Below are 21,409 nucleotides of genomic sequence, written 5' to 3'. Positions count from 1 at the left end.
TATGACGTATGTCCAATGGCAAGCATTTCATACATATTAGAGACAGTACGAATAACTAAGAAATAAATTAAAAAAAACGTGCTATCGGGATAAAAGTCAGGAATTCACCGTCACTGGTATATGCTACAAATGGGGAAATCTTGACTTGCATAAGAAACCTATGATCGCCCAAATAGTAGTTTGGACGTGTCATCAAGTACACTGTTGTGGGTTAGTCGTACCTGGCATACCAGTTTAGTTTTAGAAACTATAATAAAACAATATTATACAGCAAAATAAAAAAAAAACACACCAAAATTGATTAGGTTTCACTGCACAAATCTATAGATTTGTATATCATTGTTTGTCGCTTAAAGCCCAGCGGTAAATATTATTGTAATTACGAGGCGAGACACCCCAAGACTTCAATTAATCTCAGTTTGCTTAAAGGATACAATGAAATCATACCAAATATAACCATCACTATATGGTTAATATCGAACTGTACATTTAATCAATGATATAATTTGTAGGTTCTTTTTTTCCACCTTAAAGTATCAAACAATTTGATGTATTAGTTTATCAGTAATATTTATTGTATATTTCCAATATGGAAACTGACGAGGCAATAAACGAATCGAAATCAATTTTTTGCCGTTGAAAATTATTTGATTTATTGAAACCTGGTAATCAACAGAAATTGCTTTCACGATAGACTAAGAAAATAAATATGTCGACTGTTTCCAAGGACCCAAAAGTAACTAATCATAAATCATCCTAGAAGAATAAGATGAAGAAAAGAAATATCCCCAAATTTTATCGGCATGAATAAGCGGTCGATGCTTTTTGTGAAAATATGCGATAACATATGGATCTTTTCAAGTGTTAAAGTTTATGAGACTGCCTAAGGCTGTAATGAAGAAAAAAGGCCAGAGAATAATTAGGTATAAGGACCGATTAATCATTCTGTCAAAGGAGCCAAGTGTGGTCTGAAAGGGAAGAGTAATGTATGTCAAATTCAAATATACTGTATAGTTATCCGAAAAAGGAGGAAGATCGATATAACAACTAACTAACAGATCAATAGTTTATCCTCATGTATCTGTAGTTGTGTAATAAGTTTAGAATGGTCGCCGCTTGAATGGTAGACGTTCATAAAAATAAGGGGGTACATTTGAAGAAGCATAATTTGTTCCCGCTAGATTTGTTAAAACACACGTTGTGTACAAAAGAGATGATTTCAGCTTTCCAATTGTGAACTTTTCATTTCTAAGTAGCAACATTCCAGCAGCACCTGCATACGGGGTATATATCTCCCAATTGATACGATATTCCCGTGCTTGCATTTCCTATCATGATTTTCTTGATAGAGGGTTGCTGCTCACAAGGAAGCTATTAAACCAAGAGTTCCAAATGATGAAGTTGAAATCATCCCTTCGTATATTTTACGGACGCCATCACGAGTTGGTTGACCGTTATGGAATAACCGTTTCACAAATGATATCTGATATGTTCCTTACGTCGTTACTACAATCCCCTTCCCTTTCATGAATGTGACCTACCGAATTAGACTATTTACCGGATTTGTTATCACATAAGCAACACGACGGGTGCCACATTTGGAGCAGGATCTGCTTACCCTTCCGGAGCACCTGAGATCACCCCTAGTTTTTTTGTGGGGTTCGTGTTGTTTATTCTTTAGTTTTCTATGTTGTGTCGTGTGTGCTGTTTGTTTGTCCTTTTCATTTTTAGCCATGGCGTTGTCAGTTTGTTTTAGATTTATGAGTTTAACTGTCCCTTTGGTATTTTTCGTCCCTCTTGTGTATCTATTCGGCGTTTTCTTTCGGGTACGCTGTTTAACCTTACTGTTCCCTTTATTTCTTTACCCCTTTTAAGTTTTTGTTAGTATTTATAATCTTTGAAAAAGTTCAAATGTCATTTTTTTTAAAGATAAAAGTGTTCGAAATCTTCACTGAAATAACTTAGACTACACTGTTACATTTACTTTTTCTCAAGGATTCTCATTATATATCCAGACAGTCATGATCTTGACAATATTTTCTTTCTCGTCATGGAAAGAGTGATATAAGTGTTGATCATATTGAGTTAATATATATGATTATATATCCTATTCTTTGGCAAATACCACATGACATCTTGATGCAAGCTGACTCAAAGTCAAAATTACAGTTTGACGTAAAATCTATAACTAAGACGTGATGATATTCTAGTAATTATCATTTCCTTTTTTTTTTCGTCACTAATTTTTGACACCATTTGATTTATCAACATTCTTAGATACAAATCACAGTAACAGAAAATCTAAATATATTTATGGGTAGAGATTTTGGAAGCGCACCGCAAATTGAATTTATTTCTCCATAAGACATATACATTGTTGTCAATGATCAGATGACAGTAAGTAAACCAATTGGTAAATTGATTGATAGATTGATTGATAGATGCTTTTTTAACGTTCGTTTCAAAAAGCTGTTGTCACTGTGTGACGAGGTGAACCCCTTTACAAGGCAGAACTATTGGATACCATATCAAAGAAACATACAGTATCTGACCACAACAACGACATGGTAATACAATTATTATTAGGATTTAAATTACGAGACTAATAATCTAAAATTATAACAACATAAAGACCATCTGTTACCCTAGCTTCCACACGTGAGGAATTCTTTTAATAAACTAACTACAACAAAACACGTTTGCGTCTTCAACAAAATATACAAAGAAATTAATGCATCTGTTTTATCAAATACATTTGTTATTCTCCATACAAAATCCGGAGTATAGAAATATGTCATTGTTTCTACGCCAGAGGGTTACGACATCTTGCTGATTTAATATGACCGTTTGACTATGCAGGACTTCGAAATATACAGCAAAGCCCTATCGATACCTTGTGAAGACAGAGTTCCATGTTCTCTTTCTGTGTACGATCGCTTGCAACCACTCCTAAAGTGGTTCGTACAAGACAAAATTGCTGCAACTGTCCAACATACCGTAATTTTCTGTTGGTATTCGAAATTCCCATGCTTTGTCCTGTTAGACCCATTCATCAGAACATATCCACTTAAAAAAAAGATGGGCGAAAGATAGCAGAGAGACATCCAACCTCATAAGTCGAAAATAAACTAATAACGCCATGGTTAAAAAAAGTTTATATACAAACAGAAACATTAGTAAACTAAAGACTAAGCAGCACGTTATCCCACCAAAAACTTGGGATGATCTCATTTGCTCCAGAAGGATAAGTAGGTCCTCGTCAAAATGAGATATATTGATAGTTTAGAAACTAAAACACAATTCGTATAAATAAATCAAAGCGCTGTAAGCGCTGAAGGCAGTTAACCAAAAACCAAGGCAACCGTAATTATGAAAACTGTGGCAATGTTGCCTCAACATTAAACATTTATATATAGTACATTCATCAGTGGCGTAGCCAGGGTTGAAATGATGTGGATGTTTTGCCGAGCGGAGCGAGTCGAAAAAAAATTTGGAGCTTTTTATGCAAAAAATTATTTTTTATTTAAGCACATGTACTCCCCCAGAATCCGACACTAGTTAGATTTTTGTTTAAATTCAAAATACCCACCAATTCATATGTTTATATTTTTAACCAAATTTTATTGTTTCCTCGAAACTACCATCATTCAATTCATAAATATTTGATGTAAAGTTTCCCACCCAATCTTATATTTGACATATCAAAAACGGACCCCATTACAGCGGCACTTCTGTATAATTTAGGAACTTCGGAATATAGGAACTGAAGTGATTTCTCTAACCAGGAATTTGAGTCTACAACCTTGAGTTGTTGATTTTTGATTACTGAGCTAAACGTGTTGCAGGAGACATAAAAATTCCGGGCGTCCAATCGTCCGGTCTTGTTAGCACTCTCATGTGTACAATTCTTGTCAGATTAAGTGAAACTCCTATCATAAGCAATCTTTTGACAATTTGGAAAATAAGTCGTTATCAAATATTTTTAACCAGTTATGACCCTTTGAAATATAAATTGTAATGGAAATCCCATTTCATTTGCTGTGAAGCTTTTATTTCTCTTAAGATATTGAAAATAAAAAAGAAAAAGAACAAAAAAGTGCTTTTTTAGTTATTCCCTTGTTCCTTGCCCTTTGATAGATAAAATATGACATCTGATGTGCATGGCGGGGAACATTGGATCTTTGTTCTTTACTGATTGAAAATATAATTAGTATTTGAACCTAGATAGAAAAGGGAATTCATAAGCCTAGGACTTATCACGATCTATTACAAATTGATTTTTTTTTTATCACGTCGTTTACCATGTCGCAAGAAACAATATCAGGATATGGTGTTTTAGTTGTTAGTTGCTATAGTCAAATGAGAAGCCATCACTCCACTAGGTTCAATTCCAGATGAAACATGTCCACGGGTCTGCGTATCAGTCCACTCCGCTTGTCTTAGCCGATGACGTAGACTTTTTTTACGAACAAAAGTTAACTTGAAACACTATTCTGCGGCTATCTTGTTTACATAAACTAAATTATCAAATGAAAGACCAGGCATACTGCTTCGTAAATGACTGGACGTTATCCTCATATCCTCAGCCTTGTGAAATTTGGATACTTCCGAGTTAAACTGCTGCTATTTTATTTTTTTTGGTCAAAATGATGTGGATGCTTGAGCATCTGAGCATACATGCAAGCTACGCCACTGTTCATGTTTATCTAATGATTTATTTATAAAGGCAAATAATTTATATGTTATCAAGGTTTCAAAAGCAATGCATATATCAATGTATATTTTTTTATGGTGAGTCTGCAGTGGTACAAGTTCCCAATGATTGCAGTTGTTCTACTTGGTAGTTAACCTTGGTTTTATTTGACTGCTAGAAGTTCAATTTGACTTAGTATGAACATGTAATAGTATGAATGGACTGGTTTCCCTGGAAAGAAAACTGAGTTTGTGTTCTATAGTACAAAAGTTATGAGACACGAATCAGACAAATGTTCACTACAACAGGGATCAAAGGTGAGGTCTGACTGTCCCATACATATGAATATATATAATTTAAGGGTGGGGATCTCAACAGTTTTCAAGTTCTCAAACAGGTATGGGTAGGCAGAGAATTTAGGGGGGCAGGGGGCCCAGCCCCCCCTTTTGGGAAAAAAATTGGTTGCTCATATTGGGAATCACTGAAGCGTGACTGGAGCGGGCCCCTCTTAGGTCAGTCAGTGGGCCCCACTTATAAAAATTTCTGGATCCGCCACTGGGGGTAGGGTGACCCTAGGGACTTCCCCTACATTTCATTTTATTTGTTATATTGTCCCATACATGAATATATATGGTTTAGGGGTGGGGATCTCATTGGTTTCCAAGTTCTCAAACAGGAGGGGTCGGGTGACCCCAGGGACTCCCCCTATATTTCATTTAATTAGTTATATTGACCCATACATGAATATATATTGTTTTGGTGTGGGGATCTCGACCGTTTCCAAGTTCTCAAACAGGAGGGTTGGGAACTTGGGATGACCACAGGGACTTCCCCTATATTTCATTTGAATTGTTATATTGTCCCATACATGAGTATATATGGTTTAGGGGTAAGGATCTTGACCATTTCCAAGTTCTTAAACAGGAGGGTGAACAGTGACCTCAGGGACTCCCCCTATCTTTCATTTGAATTGTTATATTGTCCCGTACATGAATATATATGGTTAAGAGGTGGCGATCTCAATGGGTTTCAAATTCTCAAAGAGGAGGGGGTGGGGTGACCCAAGAGACTCCCCCTATATTTCATCTGATTTGTTATATTGTCCCATACATGAATATATATGGTTTAGGGGTGGGGATCTCGACCATTTTTAAATTCTAAAACAGGAAGGGTGGGGTGACCCCCAGCGACTCTTCCTATATTTCATTTGATTTTTCATATTGTCACAAACATGAATATATATGGTTAAGGGGTGTGGATCTCGACCGTTTCAAGTTCTCAAACAGAAGGGGGTGGGGTAACTCCATGGACTCCCCCTATATTTCATTTTTTATTTATTATATTGTCCTAAACTTGAATATATGCAGGGGCGGATTCAGAAGGGGGAGGGTTGCGGGCTTGCTCCCCCTTAAATTTGCAAAGCATGGGTTGTTCTCAGCTTAATAAAGAATATTCCGATAATTTTACCCCAATTTTTTTTAGCCTCGCTCTGCTCGGCGAAAATTTAAGTTTGCGCCCCTCCTAACCTAAAATCCTGATTCTGCCCCTCATATGGTTTAGGGGTGGGGAGCTCGACCGTTTCCAAGTTATCAAACAGGAGGGGGTAGAGTGGCCCAAAGAATGCCACCTATATATCATATGATTTACTTACATTAAGGTATATATAATATAGTTGCATTATTTGTGAAAATAAAGAAAGAAACTTTCAGCTACTTTAATTGACCCTTCAAAATTGAGAAAAACAAATAACCCCTCGAAATTGCAGTAATATGTTTACACTTTAAAAGCATCTCACATGCATTATCATCATTTATCATTTATAAAGAAAATTCAGACTGTGACCATGAACATGTATATTGTTATATATACTGTTCCCAGCTGTCACGTTGTATTGGATTTTTAAATTAAAATTTGTCAAAAAGTAATTTTGAGTTTCTGAATAAAATATTTTTCTGCTTTTTCTTTTTTTTACATATATCTTTTGGTTTTAAATACTAGTGTTTATATTCATTTACCATGCATAGATGTATTTTTTCACCTGCTTGGATTTATTTTGTAAATGATCGCCAAACCCGGAATTATCCTTATCCGCTTCCGGAATCGGATCCGATTTAGAATTCACGGCCGCCATTGTTATGTGTTTACAATGTTGTTTTTGTCAATCAGATACGATTTTACTCGAATTTATACAATATTTGTCGGCGATTTTCTGTATAAAGCTAGCGGTTGAACAAAATGAACATCGCCAACATGAATAATTATGATAAAAATAAGTTTTTAGCTCGTTTAATTGGAGACTTTGGTGAACATGGTGAAAAGGTTTGCAAAGTAATTTCTTATTTTCTTTCAAGTGGAAGGTGACTACGTCGGGCGTAGCTAGAAACCAACTTTCCTAGTCGAAATTCCGCTTTCAAAAGTAAAAGGTCGCGGACCTCGGACCACCGCTAATTTGCACACCTGCCTCCAAATTGAAAAGCTACGACAATTTCTTTTTCTAATTTGAAATTGCCGCCAACAGCATGAACAGTTAAACTTATTATATAATAGACTACTGACGTAGTTGTACTACGTATTGATGACAAACAATATTCCTACGACTTTTGTCATTTGGGAAATCTAAACTACTTGTCTTAAGAGATTTTCGGCGATTAAATATTTCATACAATTGTTCTTTGACATCTTAGCTAAAAGCACAAGTCATAATGAACTACACAAGGATTCTTAATAAGCACTACTTCCTATGTGTAACTTTAAAACTTTTGGATAAATCGACGATCATTTAAGGTTTTTCTGGTCATATTTTTTGTAATCCAGAATAAAAAGTATTAAAAAAGTGTTCAATTAGTTATATATAACATAGTAGCAAGCTAGATAATAACAATGGCAAGTATTTCAGGATTTATTGGGTAGAACACAAACCTAGGGTGCTCGCATAATGCAGCTTAACTGCATAAAAAATCTTACTCTTTGTGTGTTGGATAGGGGTAGAAATAGTGTATTGCAACAAATCAAATATGGACCGCTGATATTGCCATTCACGAGATATCAGATTGATATCAGGTACCCCAAAACTCCTTATTAGACACCTGAGATCACGATAGCGGTGATTAAAAATTATGATTTTATTCTTTACATGGTGACAAAAAGCCTTTAAACTTTATTAAAAAAAAAATCATCTTGCCCTTCTGGCTTACGTGATATCAACCCTAGTTATTGGTTTGGTTCGTGTTGCTTAGTCCTAGTTTTCAATGTTGTGTTTTGTGTAGTATTATTTGCCTGTTTGTCTTTTTCTTTTTTTTTTTAGCCATGGCGTTGTCAGTCTGTTTTCGACTGAGTTTGAATATCTCTTTAATATCTGTCGCCTCTCTTATAGTAAACGTTTCATATCCGAGAAAACTATAACTATTTCAGAAAAATATAAGTTTTACGAAACCATGGAAAGTAACCTCTTTGTAAGCTGATTTTAAAAAATGAACATGTTCTTCATCCAATGACTAAACGTGTTGCTTTTTATCCAATTAATTTGAGTTCGTGCTGTTGACTTCGTGTAATGATGAGAATATGTTCATCTACCATTTTTTAGTTTTAGTTCGTTGTATTTATAACAGTAAATAAATATACACATTTTGTATTCTATATTTAATATATACGTAAAAATGTTATCATTTATCAGTAAAACATAAAGATTTCAGCATTTAAATCAGAAAAAGATAAAATAGTACAAAAGTCATATAGACATACAAACAATGACAAAAGCAGTGATTAGGTATTTAACTTGATGACAGAAAAAAAAGGCAAATAGGATTCCTTTCCAAATCCATACCTGCAAAACTACAAAACATTTTATAAAAATGTTAGTGTATCTCGAAAATTTGAAACATTGACCCTTTTCATGTTTTTTATCAAAAGTAATTATCCTTATTGTAACAAGAGAAATCTAAATTATTTATTTATTACATCTATGTAGATCAGATTAGTCCCCTCATATCTACGGAGCTGCCATCCCTTATAATTAAAAAAAACGAACATTCTGAATTTAAAAGAATTTATATAAAAAAAGACAACGGTATGACTTATATAAAGTTAATATGCTACGGTAAATGAACAGAACTAGATATGGAATTACAACTGTATTTCTATGCGTTCCGGATACGTATTAGGATAATCAATCTAAGTGGAAATCGACAAATAGGTTAATTACACGAACAATAACATGCAATAATTGCAACTCGTGGGAGTGATAAGAAAACAATCGCTACACAGCTGGAAATAATTAGCTCAAGCTTCAAGTATAAGCAGAAGATATTGACAGAAAAAAACATTACTGCACGAATGCTACACGAATACACATATGATGTCGTCAAGTATTGACAATTGTGTATTCATGTAGTTGTGTAGTATTACGGAATTTTCATGTTTAGAGGAAACTTTTCACTCCCGTTATCCTTTATAAAATGTGCATTGACCATTTTGGTAATCCTTTTTCGACGCCTTGATAATTTTAAAGTTATATTGAAATGTTAATGATTTGCGAGTATTTTTTGTATGTAAGTTTTCCTTCTTCATATCTATACATTTTACAAGTTTGATACTCCATATCTGTGATTATTTTTCTAATTTTCACATTTTACCACTACTATCCTGTGATCACTCTTTAATATAAAATGTTGTGCATGTACCGAAAGTTAAGTCGTCTGCTTTGTTGTCCCTACCCTCTACTGATTTTTTTTGCGTACCTTTTATTATCCCACAAATAAAAAGATAAACAGAGGTTTCAAAATTAATGTATATATAAAAAATAACCGCTTTGATACGATTTTTATTCTACCCGCCATGGCTAGCTTCCACCCCGAAGGTATATGAAATTCAGAGCGATTGGTATCTATTGTTTAACTGCTTCACAGTTATCGTCCTACGATAAAATACAAATATTAGTTGGTGATTGCTTTTATCAGGTTGGTCCCAACATTCTTAAAACTTGACAGTTTAAGTAAAAAAATGTTCTGCGAAAAGTACTCTAAGAGACAATTGAGAATTTAGAACCTAAACTTTAAATGTGTTTTTTTTACGTTACTTTTAGTTTAGTTCATATCTTTATGCTGTACATAATGTTTATTTTTCTTATGTAAAGATGATGTAAAGATGATGTCTTATTTTATAATGTACCAATTTTAAGTCTGAAAAAGTTTTATGAATATTTTTACTTGGGTGTATATATTCATTGCATATGTTGTTAGACGCATTTGTGGAAACCGTCCGAAAGTGCCACCGTTGTAAAGGGGTAGTTTCTAAATAAATATATATATATAACTGCATGACATGGACAGGGGCGGATCCAGGATTTTTGAAAGAGGGGGCGTAGTTTTTAAAGATCGCCGAGCGGAGAGAGGTGAAAAAATTTTTGGGCCCTTTTTAGGACTAAAAACATAAAATAAGTGAAATATGCACTTTTTAAACGGTTCCTGGCGTGGAACATGCATATGTTGTAGTTGCTGTTATGGTGTAAGGGTTGGACATTTTCGATGCTGTATTCTCCCTATTAATCATGTCTATCATAAAATGATAGTATGGATCCAAAGCTATATATGTACTGATACATTTAATGTGGGATTTGTCAGTAAAACATAGACATGGAAAATGCTCGCACGTATGTTGTAAGTTAAGTTAGAATAACCTCACAGATTTCTTGTTGTAAACAAGATATACGCTGGGCTATTCGATTGAATTCGAAATACGACCAACACGAGTTAAAGAAGACAAACAAGCAAATTCTATCCAAATGTTTGGTTGATATGTTTCACCAACAACATTAAGGGAAGTAAAGGGTTCTTAATCAATCAAAGGCTAAGAATGAGTCTGAAATGACAACGAATTTATGAATGACGGCCGACAAATGGAGACATAAAGGCCACACCCAGCAGGCAGGTTGCAGTCTGGTCTTGAAAAAAGTATTCCATATATATCAGTTCGGCGAAACAGACATTCCGGTCAGACATGAAAACCCCTGCCACAAAAAGATATGCCCGCTTTTATTCATCATGTTCATATAATGCTAAATAATTCTGTTGTGAATTTTCGTTTCTAATAGCAAAAAAGTGGACAAGATTTTTGTTTTGCGTCCAGAATTTTTGTTTAAGGCAAAAATCAGAGACAATTTTTTTTTCTCTCAAATATCTAAGACTGTCTCCTCAAATCATATGGTTCGTACTTACGACTTTAAATCTATATAGAGCTTATACTGACTGGGGATCATTATTCAGCTATATTATTTTGAAAAAGGCTGGGGCGTTTGGGGTTAAACATGTTTCCGTAGTTAGATAATATTGCTGTGGAACTTTTTTTTCATGAGAGTGTAATAGTCTATAGAGCATTACTTTCTGTTTGGTGGAATAATGAAATAGAAGTCAATATGTTCTTGTTAAATCCTGTGTCGCTTCAGTGAAGGTGTCATGACTGTCATCCTCAGCCTACGCAATGTGTTACTGTAATTTGAATTTCAAAATGATTGAGAGACGTTTTATTCGACGCACTGCAGGTCAACTCCACCATAGCGAACCACATGACTTTGGTAATCAGTAAATTCCAGCGAAAAATATCTTTATAAGTCAAGAATTGTCGCATAAAAATTAAATAGTAGTACACGGGAAATGGCAAAGTTCACGAAGTCTATTCTGATTAATCATTTTACAAAAAAAAAAGAAAGTCCGAGCAAAGGGGGGCGTACGCCCTCTACGCCCCCCTCTGGATCCGCCACTGATGGAACATTCTTTAATGGTTATTTTTCACTTTTAAATGATGTTACAAATCCTAGATATGCTTTTTTTTAGGACTGCCATTTACAATGTTTTAGACCACATGAGCAATCCTGAAATTGATAAAAGACTTGGACGATAATGGTTCGACATTGTTAGGTTCGCTAAATACTAAAGCTCTCGTCTTCAAAGAAACCAGACCATTATTTTATTCGTGAATGTCTTTCATCATTGCATAGTAGATATACTATTGGCAACTCTTATTATTTGTTAAACATTAAAGAAAACATCAGCCTGTAAATTTTGTATCGATGCAATTATATTCATTCGGATTATTCTTTACAACCTTTCAGTTATCCATAAATTTGATCTATTCATAGCTATGTGAATGAAATAAAATGTGAAATGTTTATTTGCACCTAGAAAATTAATAACACATTATATATTTAGTGAGTCCGGAACACTTACTGAATTTGCACCTAGAAAATTCATAACACTTTATATATTTAGTGCGTCCGAAACACTTTTGAATTAACTGTCACTAGCATGACTAGGAACGCTCAAGCCAAGTAATTTTGAAAGCCATCTACAAAAAATTTTGAATGGTATGGGGAATGTGTTAAAGAGACAAAACCCGACCAAAGGACAGAAAGCAGCCGAAAATCCCGCACCCGGAGGCGGACTTCAGCTGACCTCTAAACCATATGGGCTAGTTCACTGAAAATGGACATCACACTAAACCTCAAAACATATAAATGAACGAAAATTAAAAAAACAACATACAAAATAAACAAAACCCATAGGCTCCTGACTTGGGACAGGGGTAAGAATGCGGCGGGGTTAAACATGTTTTGTACATACATGTATGATCAAAGTTTTGTTTTCGCTCTTGTATACGAATAAATTATGAATACTCACAATTGTTCCCTTTTCGAATAATATATGGATAATGTCACATAGATAAGATCAAAAGATATTGCAAAAGTTAAGGTCTGTCTTAGCATCTCAAGCAAGGAACTTTAAGCCTGAATTTATATCTTTGTTCAGTAAAACAGTAAAAGTGTTTTAGAGACGTTCGTATGGAATTTGATATAGTTTTGTCTTAATAAAGGTCCATGGACTCTTGACATTTTGATTGCGTAATCAGTATTAAAATGACACTATTTCGTTTAAAACGAACAGTAAGTGGTAGAAATATATTACGAAAGTTTCTATGTGACCTAACGTATAAGTTAGAATTTGCTGAATAGGGTTTCAAAAAAGAAATGTACTGTATTTTTAATGCTCAACTATCAAAAAAAAAATCACTAAAGGTGTTTAAAGCAATAGAATCGAGAAAGGGAATCCCTCCCTAACTAGCTAGGTGGGAGACAAAAGAGAGAAAGAAGCACACGAGCACCACAAAACACCGGGGTGATATTAGGTGCTCCAGAAAGATAGAAACAATGCATTAATTCTTTGTCTATATATTTATCTTTGACTATTTGTGAAAGAAATAGAATATTTAAATGCGTATTTCTAAAGTTAAACCAAATTTTTATCTACAATATAAATATATTAATACTGGATTATTTTTTATTTACATCTGACATTAGTTAGGCATATATCGGCCAGGTATGACGATATCTTATAATTATTGGTTGATGCAAGTAGCTTAATATTATGCAATTAATGTATTTATATCACGATTTGACCTTCTAACCTTGTTGCAGATTGATACTGTATAAGATGCACATTGATTTTTACATAAAACTGTGCATGCAATAATTAAAACATCAATTTCCTACCTGAATGCAGGGAATTCGCTGAATGAAGTCTTTTTCTTGATCTAGTGCTGTGAGATCGTTGTATTCGAACAGAATTTTTATTTCCTGGTCTCCGAATCTTTAGTTTTCTTAAAGCTTGACCCACTGAAATTGAAATATATCCTTTTTCATTTTTTGTTCACAGATTTATATAATGTTTCCATGGAAATTACACAAACGATATCTACTTACTTCTCTGTTGAATCTTGGACATGATTAGTCTTCGATCATTTGAAAGTCATTTCCGAGGTAACAAGGTAATAGTATTTTACACGTGCGGCGTACACAACAATCTAGTGTATTGGCAAACAAAATAAACAAATCTACCTGTGGATCCACCTTACTGACACAAAAACTTGGCAAATACACGCAAGACTTAATACCAGCAGTAAGCTATATTAGATCCATGCCAAAACTTTATTGGAATTTGTCGATCGGAACTTAGAAAGTGAAGAATATATTAATATTTGTCGATTTTATTTAAACAGTATTTACAATTTTCCTCCAAAAGAAGACAGGCATCAAGTGAAAACTAAAATTGATTTTCGGTATTTGCATAAAACATTTCATTAGCAATTAATCAATTTTTATCAGAATATTTCCCTGCTTGCACCCCAAATCGATCAAAAAACTCTCAAGCACTGACGTATTTAGAATACAGTATATATAGATATAGATATAAATCGTTCCGAATTGATTACTAAAATGCTACTCATTTCTCCGGAGGTTTACGTTAGAATACGCTTTCCTCTTCTCGAGCAAGAAAAATACCAAACAACCGATCAATGGAAGACGATGCGTTCTGAATACACCGAACACTTCAATCGGTCTTAATTAAGTGCGAGTTGTTCTTTTAGTCAAGGAAATATCTCTGGTGAAAAAAACTTCCTATTACAGAATTTGCGTGACGTAATTTCTCTGCTTAAGTAAAGGCAGGTCAACTGTCTGTTAATAATGTGCCGTGGGAATCGTTAATTCTACTTATATAGAAAGATGTCATAGTTTCTTATATCTCAAAGATTTATATTTATTTTTTTATTTATTTAGACAAGTATGGGACTGAAGTCTATATAGGGATATATAAGGACCGCAGACAAACTATTTGATGAACTTTCATTGGTAAGAATTCTCATTCAATCGTTTTCGTTTGGGATTTTTGCACGGTCAAACAAAATCTAATATTTTGCTATTATCAAACTCATTTTTCCTCCAGTTATAACTTATACCAATAATGGGAAATTTTCACCTAGGAGCGCACACATGTTTACATTATTTGCACACTTTTATAGCTTTTGCAAACCATTTTGCTGCAAACTATTTTGCTGACTAAAAAATATCTAAGGGCAAAAACTTGAAATCAATACCAGCTGTGATAAATTTGTATAGTTATCCAGTAATAACCTCTTCTGTCAACAGTAAACTTTGAAATATTTTTGTTTTTATAGTAAATGAACGTCTTGCTCCTGGTGATAACAAAGGTTGTCTTTACAACTTGTACACAATAAGAAAAAAAAACTCAAATACCGATAATTCATAAGTTTTGACATTTCATGACAAACGCATATTCTAAATAAAGAGATATTCCTTAATTCACAACCAATCGATGAAAGGTCTTGGTAAACCTAGTTGAATAATCAAATCTATACTACTAAAGGAAGAGACCGATTTCCTCTGAAACCATTCAAAGTCGGAAATATATATTATTGATATGACGTATAAATGTAGTGTTTTGTTCTTCCTAAATTTGTCTTAGAAACAATCTTTCATTTGTTTTATTCGAACGTCACTGATGAGTCTTTTGTAGACGAAACGCGGGTCTAGTGCAAATATAAAATGTCAATCCTGGTCTCTATGATTGAGTTTATTTAAAACACTGGCTCGATGCCACTTCTGGTGGAGTTTTATTCCCCGAAGGTATTACATCCCAGTAGTCAGCACTTCTCTGTTGACATGAACTATCATAGATAATTATGGTCACAATCATAAAATAACTGTTTACAAAACTTGGAATTTTTGAAATACTAAGGCTTTTCTACCTCAGGAAAAGATTATCTTAGCTGTATTTGGCAAAACTTTTAGGAATTTTTGGTCCTAAAACTTCGTACTTTATTTGGCCTTTTCGACCTTTTTTTATTCAGGCGTCACTGATGAGTCTTTTGTAGACAAAACGCGCGTCTGGCGCAAGCAAATATAAATATTCAATTCTGGTATCTATGATGAGTTTTTCCCACAGAAAACGATAAGTTTTTAGAAAATATCCAAATTCAGAAAAAAAAACAACAAAAAAACAAACTCACAATGCCATGGCAAAAAAAACGACGAAAAGACAAACAAAAGTACACAAAACCCATTATAGAAATTAAGACAGAGCAACATGAACACCATAAAAAACCGGGGTTGATCTTATGTGCTCCGGAGAGGTAACTTTTTTAAGCATATTCTGCTCCATGCACTAGATGGGTCCATCGTATTGATCACTTAAGCACTTGCTTAAGCACACAAGTGCAAGTGCACCACGTATGAATATAAGAGTGACATATACATGTATTACTAACATGTAGCAATAATACCTCTACTGGCAATAATTTAATTACGTCATGAGGCAGAATCCATTTCTAAATCTACATTACAAGTATAATAGGTTGCAATAAATTACGAGATACTGTTATAATGGATTCCCTTATGGTCAATTTTGTTTGTTAGCTTATACTTAAGATTAGAATAAAGCACTGGAATTTATTATATACAGTTTTATATAGCTTAGCTGTCAAATGGACACACGTTCTGTGTTGATATCTCCACAGCCTGAGAATAACACGGAAGAAATTGTTAAAGAGAAAAAATAAATTTCTTCCATTTTTGGGCTGAGTTAAAGATACAATATCTACCCTCTTTTGGGTTATTTATTAGATATACCTACTAGGCCTTATCACAACTGGCTGTATCTAAATGATATCAAGATATTATGGTGATTTCAAAATGATAGATTTTAATAATTTACAAGACTTTTGATCTGATTCTAGTATGAACAAGCATGCATATCAATTAATTCTATTTCAATTTCATGAGTTCACGTTAAACAAATCACGTCATGCCTACTGTATTTGAAGTTTTTTATTTACCTTTTTTGGTATATTAAGAAACAAAAAGTTTGAAAAATATTGATAAAATGGCCATCAATATCAGTCAGAAGTACTAGGCTCGGTTATACCTAAATAAACAGAAAAATACTTTACTTCCTTAAATATGGCGGCCTGCTTTTGACAATAAAAAGCACTTACATCAGGTACTACTTGTAGCATAATACATTTATGCAAAATTCCTGAAATATTCAGTCAATTTTAGCAAAATTATGCTCATATTGAGACTTTTTTTGTCTAAAATGGAAGTGCCTAAATTTGTGTACAGTCTTAATATTTAAAGATATGTTGTATTTGGTGATTATACATATGTATAAAGTTAAAACTGAACACGAACGCAGTCAATTACATTTTCGACCGTGAAAAAAAACATCTGAAAAGTGACGTTTTATGGCAACCCATATGTGTTTACATGTTTTATATTTAAGCTTTTTTAATGACCAAATCAGCTCAAATCTTTTACTTAAACTAATTGAATCAACTAAAGTAGACACTCAAGTGATTGAACAATGACAAAATTAAATCTTTTATCAGATAAACTTCGAATTTTAGGCCAAAACTTGTCCTTACTGGACCTTTAACGTGTAGAAAAGGTTTTTTTTTTAAATGCCAAATGTTTCCTATTCTGGCATCTTCGTGTAAACAATACTAGTAGAAAGATAGAAACTTCAAACATACAAATCGACCAGCCAAATAAGTGCTACAAAGAAGTTTAATAACCGAAATTTATATGAGTATACATAAAGGATGATTTTGGCTTTTCAGTTTAACTATATTCCCTGAAAACTATATACTAGAAGTCGAAAACAAGTGGCAGAAGATACCAAAGGGAATTAGTAACTCAAGAAGGTTGAAGAGAAATTAGAAAGGCGCCATGACAAAACCAAAAAACTGAAGAAATGACAGTTTAATGGTAAAAAAATCACTTAGTCTGCATAGAAAACTAAAGGATGAACATCTCTAACCGTAAAATACGGGTTGTTTCATAAAGGTTTAAAGCGAACCATGTAGCACCTACCCGTCGTGTTGTTCATGGTAAGAACAATTTTAGGGATAAATCTAATTCAGTGATGTCATTCGAGGAAGGGGCGGGATTGTGGTTACGACAGAAGGTACACGTTTACATATCTGTGACACATTTCATTACTGGAAAACAACTCTTGGTAGCTTTCGTAAAACACACGCAGGGGTGACTTCAACTTAACTTGGATACCTTTTTTGAAGTGCTTTAGATATTGAGAAACTGTAAACTGCAAGTATTATCAGTAAATAAGATATACAAACAAGTCAGAATGACAAAAAACGACCGTAGACTCCTGATAGGAGTTATTGCCATTTAATGAGGGATCCGACAGAAAAGACAATTTCTTCTTGGCCTTGGTTAAGTCTGTTTTTTGTTTTAATTTAAACATTTTTATAGAACAGTTGTATTAATCAATCTGAAGAAATATTTTTAACAAGGATTTATAATTTAACTTCTTAAGATTACAATGCTGATCCTACCTTGTAAAATCAAATAAATAACAAAATTGCAAAAATGAAAATGTCTATTTACATGACATTTGCGGCCCTGTATGCGTCTAGAATAATATGAGGATTAAAAATGATTCTTCTGAATTAACTTGAAATTTACTTTTCAAATTCGGAATCAGAAGTAAATTAGAAAATTCTGTCGGACATTCATTGTTTAAATTGATGCTGGCTTTGTCATCCATCGTATTTTAAATAAAACGGAATTATTTTTGTCGCCATTGTTTATGGCAAATTAAATATCTTGATCAATTATAATTATCTTACGACAAAGAAAAGTATCAGTGTTTGCATTATTTTATTAAACGAAAGAGAAGTAGTTCTTGCAATATGCTCTATTAAACTCTGTTTGATGCAATACTTTGATATGCAGTGATTTGGAAATACGACATTCGATTTGGTATTGGCGGTTTATTTATTTTAGATTAATGCATGGATGCAAAATTATGTAACAAGTTGTAAGGAAACAGAATTTCCCCAATTAGCTTGTTATCTAGGTGTACAGAAATCTAGTGTACTGAATATTGGCACATCTTCAAGTTTTTGATTTTCAAATATATTGGCCACGAAAATTACCGAAGACACATGTATTGTCGAAATGCACTTCTGGTCCATCATCGTTCATGTTATTTAGCACTGGTTATTCATAAATGTTTTCCACTGTCTGGTAGACTCGTTTATGTTATTCAAGGAACAAAACAAGCTTTACAAAGAATTAGTCAAGAACATTAAAATTTAGACCGTCAAATCATGAGAGTTGTTTTTTAAATGTCACATTCAGACGAGTACTATGATTTTCGGAGGTTTTTCTTCTACAACATTCATTAGTAACTGCAGTGCATAAACGCATGACAGCAAGTTTGAAGGAGGTTACAATCATAATCATAACTATATGTGCATTCAAAAAGTCTTACAAGTCATTTTATTTTTAAAAGTTTAATTATGTTTTATTCATATTGTTGACATTGTATGTAGAAAGCCTTATTGAAAATTGGTTTAATACAAATGAGTTACTCTCTTCAAATAAAGATATTATTATTATTATTATTATTACTATTATTATTATTATTAAGACATCGTGCATACCAAAGGACTAGCTGCGTTCTAATCCTGCATTTAAACATACGAGTACACATGTTGAAAACATTAAAATTGAGAATAGAAATGGGGAATATGTCAGAGAGACAACAACCCGAACAAGGAGCAGATAACTAGTTCACAAGACTAAGAATAGCTCCTTTAGTTTTAAGTATTATTTTACAATGCTAAAAGTGCAATTTCGCTCATCTTTTTAACGACGCGGTTTCAATAATTACATTGTGAACATTCTTGCAGCGTATTGAATCTATATTTTAGAGCTTGAATTTCCTACCCTGAGTTCTTGGGAAATGGGTTGCAGCTCACGAGAAAGTTTGTGTACTACGGTTTTTTTTCATTGGTAAAAAGTTCCAATCAATTAAGAACACATTAATGATCTGTTAGTGTTTGGGCAACCAGGATGACCGGCGGTTAAACTGCAATAATGACAAATTCTGTTTTTTTTTTTTTTTTTTTATAGAATTATAGATAAAGAGGCGGCAAAATGGAACTAAATTTTTCATACACTATTCACAGATAAAAAATCACGAACAATTTATAAATTATATTAGCCTACAGAAAACGATCTCAAAACAGATATTACCTAATAATACAAAAAGACATGATTAATAAGAAAAAAATAGACAATATTTTGTAACAAAGATTTTAATAATCAAAACATACAATAGACAATATAACGTTTTGAAAAGTTACATAATGTTAAGAAAATTATCAGCAGTAAGCAGATATTGGACCATTGAAACGAAAAAAGTCAAATGAAAATGATAAAAAATAAACAATGAATTTCTGAATATAATTAGATTGAAAAAACACTAAGTCAATATAATTCTTAATTTACACCAATTCTTCACAGAGCAAGTTAATGGGAAGCTTTCTAAATAAATGTCACTCTATTATTTATTATGTAATCGCTCGTTTGACATTTTCCTTATTCAAAGAACAAGTCTTTACATTTTAAATTTACCATATTAGTTACGGGAATTTACTATTGGTATTGCATACGATTCTGTCTTCCTGTATTATATCTGGTGTAAGTCGGTTAAATACATTTACCAAGAAGTACAGGGCATGACGTCATATCAGGCAGAAGTGCACTGAAAAACAAAGAGAGTGAGGCATGATTGCCAATAAGACAACTCTCCACCAGAGACCAAATGACGTAGAAGGTAATTAACTACAAATATATATTCCTGACCATATGAGTATTTGGACCTTACGAGTATGGTCATGACCATATGGGTATATACTCATATGGTCCGACCGTACGCGTATGGTCGGGGTAATTAACAAGTTTACAGGTAACACTTTTTAAAACTCTTCATGAGGTATAACACTTGTAGTTGTCACGTCATGAAAAAGGCGATATCAAAGGTCATTTCATTATATTTTAATAAAAAAATAAGCAGTTTCGTGCATTTAATTTTAATGACTAGTCACTATTATAGTAAACACATTTTATACATATAGTCATTACCGACTTGTTGTAACGAGTGCATGGCAATATGTCGACTTAGGTAGATATTTCCATAATTTCTTAATGCTTAATGACTGCAAAGGATCGTGCACAATCTAGACGTGCAAATGCAGAAAAATTATGGTACCGTGTGGAAGTAAATGCCATCCTTAGCGTAAATTTAACAATACGATTTGTGGTGAAAATTAACTGAGGCATCAATATTTGGTTTCTATATAGCCTTTGAATTATAAAATTAATACATTTTCATGTAAACATCATTGTTTTTTTTAAGATAAAGTCTATTAATATTTGAAAAAATACCTATATGGTCCAAATACTCATATGGTCCGGCCCGTTGATAACCAAAACCAGTATATATACTCATTTGGTCTGACCATACGCGTACGGTCGGATCATACGAGTATGGTCGGACCATATGAGTATATCATATATGCACATGGTTATGACCATACGCGTATGGTCCAAATACTCATATGGTCCGGAACATATACCAGTCACCGTACGACCTTCAACAATGAGTAAACCCCATACCGCAAATAAAGCTAAAAAATGCAACGAAATGACAAATGTAAACATTTTCAAAACAAAACCAATAGTCTGAATTATGTACAAGATAATAAACAAAAACAGTTAAGATATATAAAAACAAAAAGATACCACTGAATCACAGGCTAGTAACTTCGGACAAACAAATACATAGTACGAAAGGTCTAAAATGTTTGTGTACTCCTAACCCTCTTCTAACCTGGGACAGTGGTGTAACAACACAACATAAAAACAAACTACTTACTCAATACTTCTTGCTAGAGGTGGATCAAAGCCAGAAGCATCTCACAGCTTATATTATAGTACAAGAATAAAAGCAAATAATAGATAAGAAGGTCACACGTACATTTACTTCGAATTGAATTCGA

At 33.4% G+C, this 21,409-nt stretch overlaps 1 protein-coding gene across 2 annotated transcripts in view; it reads right to left on the bottom strand.

Moving 5' to 3' along the window:
• LOC143072964 (Kv channel-interacting protein 4-like) overlaps window positions 1-21,409 on the bottom strand; it is a 207,789-nt gene that overhangs the window by 148,169 nt on the left and 38,211 nt on the right. Inside the window, exons 1-2 of one of the 2 annotated variants that reach the window (XM_076248148.1) lie at window positions 13,443-13,650; window positions 13,233-13,355 (exon numbers count right to left, since the gene is read on the bottom strand). In XM_076248148.1, the coding sequence (XP_076104263.1) occupies window positions 13,233-13,355; window positions 13,443-13,464 (145 nt within the window). In that variant the 5' untranslated portion in view covers window positions 13,465-13,650. Of the gene's footprint in view, window positions 1-13,232; window positions 13,356-13,442; window positions 13,651-21,409 lie in introns of those variants that run through there. The other variant, XM_076248147.1, reaches the window with a different exon arrangement.

The sequence above is a fragment of the Mytilus galloprovincialis genome, chromosome 4 (assembly GCF_965363235.1).
Source record: "Mytilus galloprovincialis chromosome 4, xbMytGall1.hap1.1, whole genome shotgun sequence".
In the NCBI taxonomy this organism is placed as follows: domain Eukaryota; kingdom Metazoa; phylum Mollusca; class Bivalvia; order Mytilida; family Mytilidae; genus Mytilus; species Mytilus galloprovincialis.
Note: the sequence above shows the minus strand (reverse complement) of the source record. Positions and strands in the feature narration are given on the sequence as shown.